Raw genomic sequence first — 9,828 nt, forward strand, 5'->3', positions numbered from 1 at the left:
ATATGAACTCGTGCATGAATGTACTCGGGTTGATACATTATACACAACCGTTTTTTTTTAAATGCGTGCTAGCACTTTCAACGATAACTTATGCTGGTTTTGATAGGGTATTTGCACGATAAAATGACGAAAATGGATCAGTGCAGAAAAAAAAACTATTATAAATATTATGGATCCCTTGACTTAGGACTTCACCAGTAAGTTTATACTAACAGTCTCGTCACGCAGGTCCAACAAATTCCCCCTCTGGTCGGTGAGTTTGAAATTTATCGTTGACAACCACGGGTTATGACACCGTAGATAGACCGGATTGATTGGTTCTTGCACAATCAGAAAACCAGGGGGGTCTCTTGGTGTGAACGTATACAGGATAAACCCCTGTTGTGCCGTCGTAGTATCTGATGCGCTGTAACTGCCATCGATGACGTCACATACAAGATTGACCGCAATAACATCTGTGATATTTACGATCCCGGGTGAGATGTGTCTGCCATCGGATGCTGTACTGTTGTCGTGCTTGAGAATAACAGGTTGTGGTTTTATTCGTTCGTACGCGGCAAGAATATCTTCGAAAGATTGATCGATGAGATCAGAGACTGATTTTCTCAGCTCGGGCACGTTATATCCAGGAAATTTAAAATCTGAAATATCATTCACTTGAATACCATATTTAATTGCAAAATCTGCTCTGGCTATCTGTCTATAATTATCATCGATATAGTCTTTAAGATCCAGTAAAGCCTGAATTATTCTTAGATTTATAGTTTCCATGGCCGATGCGAGTTTGTTTAGTTTTTCTATGGTTGTGATAATATTATCACGCGGACTTGTTAAATCAGAAATATAATCTTGGAAATATACTCGCAGGAGTTGTAGCTGTTGTTTATGTACTAGATTGATCGGAATAAATAATTCAGATTCTATATCATCTAGACGGTAAACACGGAGCTCCTGCCCCCCCTTAACACGTGGAGCTTCTATACTCCAAGTATCGGGCATTAAAGTACTTTTTCTTGCTAGTAATTGATCTGCAAGGAGTAAATAATAATTGTACTCGAGGTCGTGTAGTGCTTCTTTATAGGTCATAAAATCCGATTTTTCAGGTTTTGGTGGACGAGGTTTAACCTCGGGGGCCTTTGGCCATCCTAATAATGTTCGGATTGAGCTGTTATAAATATCCACGGCGTATCCTGGCGTTGAGATTTCAATGACCGCAGACAGCGTTGGTTCATGAGCTGTTATAGATATTTTGGCTTCCTTGCCGGTGATTCGTTTTATTTGGCGTTGTATCTCATTATTGATTTCTTCGATCTGATAACTCCCAGTGGGAAGTGTAATTGTATTCCAGTCAAGTTCACCCTGTTCGCCGGAGTCGGCTTTGCTTTTCCCGAACACGAATGAATTATTTGGCTGCAGACCACCAAATGATGCCGACCTAACATTGGGCCAGCTGTGATACACACTGAGCTTTGCTAACGCGATTTCACTCACTGGAATTGGAGTTCGAAAATTAATACCGAATTCTGGTGTCGTCGAGGACACTGAGATCATTGTGGTCCTTACCGGTGTTGTGTTTGTGACTATTTGTTGAAGCAGTTCTATTGACATTATTTATTTGTTTAGTTTTCAAATAGTCATTGTACGCATCTGACATTAGTTTGAATTCAGAATCTGATATCGTAGCGTCGCTACTTTGCACGTCTAACGATGATGATATCAGCGATGATAATTTCTGATATGCGGTCGTGGCTGTATTTAATTTTGTCGTGTAATCGTGTAATTTTGTGTTAGCACATGATGATATTTTTTTTGCTATGATGCCGAAAACTCCAGCTGTTGTTGTGGCCGCGGAAACACAGATCGTGGCGGCGACTGCTGCAGTTACCGGAGTGACCGCTGATAGTATTGCTCCGGCAGATGCAACAACGGCAGATACTGAATAAACCATAATATCCAGCACTGTTATGCGGCGCTTGTATTTTTTTACTTTTTGACTAGTTACTTCGATGACAGTTTTTAACTCAGATTGCCACTCACGGACTTGATTGTATCGATATTGTTGAGCATCTGGCGTCGTTGACATTATTCAATTACGCGGTAACCAATTGAGGCGTTGCAGCGATGAATTCCAAACAAAACCAGTAAGATGTTGCTGTTAAACTATCGTCCTCGGCTTCAAGCATAAATGTTTCCTCGGTTCCGCTGTTTAGTATTACAGTGCAAACCCCGGAATACTTATCGGTGGAATGTCTCCAAGGATATGTTGTGAAGATTTCAAATTTAGCGGCTGAAAACACAGACAACCTGTAAACACCGGTGGCTGTTGCTGTATATTTGATAGTGTTATTTTGTCGTGACCATGTTGCGAATCCCGATGATACCGTGAATACGATGTTGGTGATATGCCCCGGAGTAACTCCAGTGGGAACTTTAATCAAACTGGTTTTGTTAACGATATCAGGAATACCCGATACGATATCCTGCTGTGTTTGTTTGATCGTGTTAATGTCGGTCTTTACATCAGCGAGTTTTACATCGACGACTGGAGGAGTCCCAAAGAACTTATCCACGACCTCATCAGTTTTTACGAAGTTTCTTCGAAATCTTGTAAACGCGCCCACGTGAACATCATGCTCTGCACGCAGCGTATTTAGTTTACCGTTGACGATGTCCACGTATTGTTTGTTTGACGCATCCTGGTCGGATTCGGGATTCGCTAACGCGGTTATTTTGTTGCCGCTCATGCTGAGTTCGCCTGTCATCGTGTCACCGGCTTTTTTCACACATTTATCAACACCTTTATCAATACTGTCTTTGATGCTTGCGATTGATATATTCGAGTCCTTGATCCGGCCGCCATCACTAAATGCAACGAAGTTATCCTTGGTAGCTCCAAGAACTCTGCGAATTATATCATTCCACTTAATGTTGCTCGTTCTTAGTTTTCCTTGCCTGTCTTGGAAAATAGCAACTTCATCTGGGTCAACTCCAGCTATATTCAAAAGATTATCGACTTCATCTTTGGTCGCATATTTTGAGAGATCAGCATCTGTGCTTGGTTTACCTCCTCGTGTGAAAGGTCTTCCGTAAATATCCACCATTATTCTTATTGCTGTTTTTCAAATGCTAGCATTTCTCGATGCGGTATATTCATACACTACTTTATGAGGAGGAGTTGCTGGATTTCTTGAGATTGCATCAAGAACATTTAAAACCTCCCTCCCACAAATGGGCGGATCAATTAATGTTTGTGTTGGTAACGTCGACTGCCACACTGGAACATTAGAAAATCTGCTGACATACTTGAGAAACTCAACTGGCGGTGCTAAACCGTACGAATCAAAATAGATAATTCCACGTGGATCGATCGCGTAAGCAACCCAGTGAGTTCCCGGACCATCTTTGTTGTCGAGATTGATAATGCCAGTTTCTGGATTATTCGGTCGTTGCGGTAATTGATCTCGCATAAATACGCCTCTGAAATGTTTTACACGCAATTTTTTAACAGCATCGAGTAAATCAAAATTGCTCAACGGCGTTAGAATTTTTTTGGATACCATGATGGTGGAGTTCCTGGTAGTCTTAGACCGCGTCCCTTTTTTTTCTTGTATCCTTTTCCCGTTGCCTTTTTTAGTGCCATTCCAGCTGCAGTTCCAACTGCACCGAGTGCTGCGGCTTTTGCTACGGCTGGTGCTGCCGCGGCAATCAACGCCGGTATTGCTGCGAGAAGAGGAAATATTCCACCGGTTTTAGTCATGTCCTTGATAGCTGCAGCAGAGAAATCAAGTCGGACACCGGTTTTTGCTGTTAGTGCCTTATTAAAATGTTTAAGCTGAGTATTAGTCAACGACAATTTGTTTGGACCACCAGTAATCTGATCTCGTTTTAGTGTTATTGATGTCCCGCACGTGCTTGCGTTCTTTGATTGCAATTTCTTCGTTTGACCGGAAGTCAAGGTGACATTAACATGACTGTATGACATTATATCCTAAGTTTGATTTTAATTGCGTTACATATTCTCGATTGGAGCGTCGATGACCCTCATTCGTCCGCCAACACCTTCAAGCAGCATTGCTTTATCGGAGAGTATGACAGCAATCGCTCTGTAACCACCAGCAGGAACACCTACACGAGCTCGGAAATGTAGGTCGACAACAGATTGTTTAACCAGATCAAGATGTTCCAGCGAAAAGTAATAAATCGGATATAAACTCATAAAGTCTCGCTGTGATATTTGCAGGCCAGTGTCTACATTAAGGTCGCGCCCCATAAATGACATCAGACGATGATACGCGCGTGCGACACGATGATGTTCGAAATCTATTAATATATCCTCAGATGGCTCCTGATGCCCATTTATTCTCAACGAAACTTCAGAAACTCCAAGTGTATCAAATACCATTGGATTTCTTTCCTGGCTATCTGTTCTAGCACGGTATTGAAATGCAATGAAAATATGTCGTGGTGCTGATACTCCTTGTTGCGATGATATATGCCATGTAAACAACCCACCATTATCACCCTGAATAACGTCTGTGGTTGTTGTTTTCCAGGATAGCAGTGATTTACCGCCCGTGTCCATGAAAGACAACAGTCGTTGTTCTTCGGTGATTGACGGAGACAACACTGGCATCCACAACCACAGTTTAGTTAGTATTACCTGACCAGGGGCAACAGCAGCATCTCGCCAGATAGCGTCATTATCATCAGGTTTTCGCACAAGTACAACTGTGTGTTTGGCACCGAATATGACCTTGTGGACATCTCTGCAGAATCCAAAGATGTGAGACAATGGAATCACACCTGAGAACTCTTCATCTCCACTTAACATCGATCTACGTGTTGCAAAACCCAAATTAAAATTTTCGTTCATCGATGCAACTGCGTCACCGGCATTATTCATTGTTACATTCCTGTTCTCGGGGCTGTCGGTTATATCCTTTGCAAACATCATTGATGGTCCGGCTGATCTGGTGTAATCATCCGAGTATCTCGCCAGCCCGAGAATTGTTGTGGCAACGTCGACGTTATCATGAATTGTTTCAATTTCTTTTCCATCTATCATGTAAATAGCGGATTTAAATAACGCCATGATGCCGTTGTTAACAAATCCAACTCGGTCGCCGATTCCGTAGTTAGTGTTATCATTCTTTAAAAGCCTACCTTCAACTTCGATGAAGGCCTCAGCGGGCAAGAAGTATCTACTTGTATCCTGGACCTGTAGTTCAATTCTTCCGCGTTGGTTAGGATCACGTGCTTCATAAGAATAATATTGAAAATCACGTACAGAATCATCTTTAAGTACTGGTTTGGACATATCAAACGCGTCATTGGATTTTCGTGCAAACATTATTATTATTTGTGATGATCTAATTAAAATGTTATCGTCACCGGAAACCACTACCAGCTATCAAATTAGCAGTTACACTATCTTGCAACGCTTTGGAGGTAATTCCTGCTGTTGCGATCTCAGCTAATTTCTGATTTACGGCCTTATTTACTACGCTACTAACATTTGCCGGCATAGCTTCAGTGGATGGTAGTTTTACTGGCACCAACCTCTCGACTGGGTTTTTTTTTCGTATCAGCTGTGCTAGTCGATCCTTGATTGATTGAAATGCTTTCCCGGCAAGACTACCAACAGTGCCAATGGCTTTATCCTTGACAACATCAGCGGCTTTCATCGCGAATTGTTTTGCTAACGGTCCAGCTTTCGGAGCGATTCTTGTGACTAAATCCCTAACAACATCACCGACTCCATCTCCGTAAACAACCTCGTATACTGGTAATCGTGAGTTTACTACTCTGACACTTCTTGGTCTGCGAAAAGAATCGTGTAGTATCATTTTATTTAATTATTGTTTATCTAACTGAATTTGCTAGCAAATTTAATTATTAGTCGCTGTGGTAACCGTCTGCGAGTTCATCAATGAGCCCCCGGTAGATGCTGATATCCATGATGCCACGCTGAAATAGTCTCTGACAGATATCTGCGGCTTCATTTATAATTTCCGGAGAATTGTTTCCGGCACGTCTTCCTCCGATGAGAACTTCCAACCGTGATACATCATCGATGATATTATTAGGGCAGGCAATAAAACCGGATCCTAAACCCTCCCCTGTTGATGGTACAATTCTTGGGGATAAAATGTCTTGAGGCAAACTTTCAGAAGATGTTGTTAAGCTAATTATCGGCGACCTAGTTTGTTTGAATTTTTGGCCCCGCGGACTTCCTTCAGATGCAGCCTCGTATTCACTTAACGGAGTTAGGTCAGGATCTATTGCTCTTCGCCGTGAAGGATATTGTTGTCGTTCTGTGTGTTGCAACGGTGATTTTTCTTCTTGAGGTTGCGATGGTGGAATTTCAAGTTTACGTATAGCATCTACAAGTCTATCGTATTTTGTATCGTCCCTGCTGATTTGTTTTTTATTTTCACGTATACGATACGAATATTTGATAAAAGTATCATCTGTCATAGAACCGTGTTCTGGGTTTAAAGACACATCTCTTCTAATCAATCCTAACAGTATTGTCTCAGGTAATTTCTCTTCTGGTACATTTTTAAGAAGTTCAATATAATCCGGCGTAAATCTTTTGGCGGGGTCAGTAATTCTCCCTGTTACTCGCTTACCAGCAGGTACTGACACAACAACTTCATCGGGTGGAGGCGGGGGTTTAAGTCCAGCTGAAATATCCTGTAAAATTTTCCTTTGCTCTATTAAAGCCTCTTTGGTAACAGCTGCGGATTTTTCAGTAGCTTTGGTCACGGGTTTAAATAATTCCTCCGTAGTCTCTGCAAAGCCTTCCCGTGCTTGCTGTCTTAGTTGTAATTTTTGTCTGACACTATCACGGACAGGAAGAAATTTCTGAATTGCTTCGAGACGTTCTCGAGCTAATCTAGTCGTATGTGCTTCTCCAATATTTGCCATTATTTATTTGTCAATGATTTAATTCCGCTAACATAAAAATGTTTTTCCTTGGAAACTCATTTCGTAGAGCAGCAGAGGGGGGGGGGCTGGACCGACCGACCGTGTCAATGATGACCCGCGGGGGAATAGTTTCAGATTTATTGAAGTAAACCAAGAACGTCAGCGCGCGGATGTTATTGCATTTCCCCGGTCGTCGAAGAGTCTCTCCGAGAGAAATTATTCGACGTTCAGGGATATTTTTTTTTTATTCTGTGGTCGTCATGGAAAGGTTTATCGTCGAAATAAGTAAACCGAAACTGTTTTTGTCTATTCAGTACTATTTTAGTTTCGGTCTGTTCACCCCCTCTGCTGCTTCCTGCATCCTACCCAAACACCCATGATGGAGATGAGATATTTTTGAAAAATTGAAATTTAATGCCTTTGAATATAAATGAAATCTTATTAATCTGTTTCAAGTCTAATTTAAGCTCTATGGTTAACGGTGTAATAGTAGAACCCAGATAGTTTGAACTTCCAATGAATGTAGCGAATTGTTGAGTTCAAGAAATGGGTAGTTTGAGTTGATGAAGTTTCATATAATCTTGGAGATTCTGGTGTGTTTTTCCTTGGTGTGTAGATCAGCTGCCTTCAGAACTGGCATTCCAATCAACAACCCTAATGCAATATTAATCACACTTTTGCAAAAAAGATCATGTTAGAGGGATTATTCCTTCAGGGTCAAAGAGAAACCCTTGTATTCTTTCATAATTCAGTATATTTTGGATGATAAGTAATCTTTTTTCATACAGCTTCAGAGTACGTGTCTTGGGGACTAGGAAAGGGAGCAGAGAAAGCTGGTGAACTGATTCGTCGTGGCTCTCAAAAGCTCAAATCCCATTTACATCCAGAGGAAAGAGAAAGACCGATCGATCCTCGGGTACAGAAAGGAGTTATGTATGTACGACAAGGTGCACATGTTGCCGTAAAAGTCAGCTCATTTATAGGTAAACCAACTTCTTTAAAAGTTTTATTTTGTTTCCATGTTTACTTGAGAAAGCATTGCAGAATTTTGATATCCTCCCTCAGTCTGTCTGCCTATTGTATAATTTTTCATCTGTCTGACCTCCCATCATGCCTTTGCCACCTCCACCTACTTCTTTGCTAGTTCATGAAGGTGTATATATATATATATATATATATATATATATATATATATATATATATATATATATATATATATATATATATATATATATGTATGTATATATATATATATATAAAGCAAAAGATGGTCTGGATTCCACACTGCTTTTTATGTCCTTTTTTGATTTATTACAGATTTTTCATATTTCATGACCAGTTCTACATTTGAAGTAAATCTGAAATTTATGGACATATAAAGTTTCCTTGTGGAGAGGTTAAATAACTATTACCCTAGTTAATTGTGCATTTCTTGTGCTAATACACGTACAAGTAATCTTACAATATAAATATGATAGATGTATACATTTACTGCTGTATAAATTATTTGAAGATGAAATCATATTTTAACAAGAATTATGAATAAAGAATATAATGCATGTACAGTAATCATCTTCTTAAACCATGATGAACTTTGACCTTGAAAACTTGTTATTTTGAGACTTTACTTTTTGTTGGCAGAAAGACTGGGTATAATATGTTATTGATTCTGTGCTTCAAAATATTAGTGTGGACTGGTTTTAGCAGACCAGTACACAAGTCAGGTGATCTGAACTGTTCCTTGCTGAGTTATCTGATATATTAGTGTGGACTGGTTTTAGCAGGCCAGCACCCAAATCATGTGACCTGAACTGTTCCATGCTGAGTTATCTGATATATTAGGGTGGATTGGTTTTAGCAGGCCAGCACCCAATCCTGTGGTGACCTGAACTGTTCCACCAATACATGCTGAGTTATCTGATTAACAGCTGACATGTGTACACAACAGGCTGTAAATTCTTTACCTTATTATTGTGATTTGGAGAGCTTAAGGCCCAAGGCAGGCTGTTTATTTTAAGTAATAAAGGATCAAAGGTGGTCCATGTTTGAGTCCTGTCATCTGACCCACTGGGTGCTCTACCACTTGTGACAGGAGGGTTCTCTTCTGTCTTCTTGGTGAGGGGAGTTTAGTGGTATAATATGTAAAACTACTAATTTTGGCAAACTACTGTTTATATCTAATTACATATACACACACTAATGTTCTGTCCACCTCTCCAAATCCTACACTACAGTTTAGCTACATGGCTTCTTAATATACATACTTGTCCACTCTCATAATATCTGTCTACCACTCCATTATATTAGGTATTCTGTCTCTTCTATTAAGTCCCTCTCTTGTATACCTCTGTCTGTATCTTGTAAATTCTTGAATGAAGTTTCTCAGTTAAGTTCACATTTTGTATCTCAGATCTGTCTATTCTCTCTCAGGCATCCATATATATATATATGTCCTATACCAACACTGCCTTCCCTTACATACATAGTATGATTGGTTTACCCTTACTAACAACTTCCCTCACAGACCAACATCATTACCTATGATCCAGTTACCCAGATTTGTCATGGTGTTGATCCATTTACCCTGATTTGTCATAGCCTTCTGAAATGCACAAACTGTTTTCCAAATTGTCAGGTCCAACTTGTTTAATAGAAACTTGATACTGGTAACTGCTCACTGATTTTACTGTCCATTCAAACTTGTATATTTTAACATTTTCCCACACTAATAATCCCTTTGGTCATACAAGTTTGAAACTTAAAATTCACACTGAAGGTCATCATTGGACAACAGGCAGTAAACCAGCATAGGAAACTAAAATTGCTTGTGGATTTTAAAAAAAAAAAATTGCTGCAGTGAACTATGTGATAGTGAACTCTTGCTTTTTCATTTAATTG

The 9,828-nt window shown here is 40.0% G+C and overlaps 1 protein-coding gene across 1 annotated transcript in view; it reads left to right on the top strand.

Moving 5' to 3' along the window:
* Positions 1-9,828, top strand: part of LOC149800245 (spartin-like) — a 47,626-nt gene that overhangs the window by 23,814 nt on the left and 13,984 nt on the right. The window contains exon 4 of the mRNA XM_089959821.1: positions 7,719-7,913. Coding sequence (XP_089815947.1) covers positions 7,719-7,913 — 195 coding nt within the window. The remainder of the gene's footprint in view (positions 1-7,718; positions 7,914-9,828) is intronic.

The sequence above is a fragment of the Sinohyriopsis cumingii genome, chromosome 5 (genome assembly GCF_028554795.1).
Source record: "Sinohyriopsis cumingii isolate HCF-2022 chromosome 5, ASM2855479v2, whole genome shotgun sequence".
Taxonomy (NCBI): domain Eukaryota; kingdom Metazoa; phylum Mollusca; class Bivalvia; order Unionida; family Unionidae; genus Sinohyriopsis; species Sinohyriopsis cumingii.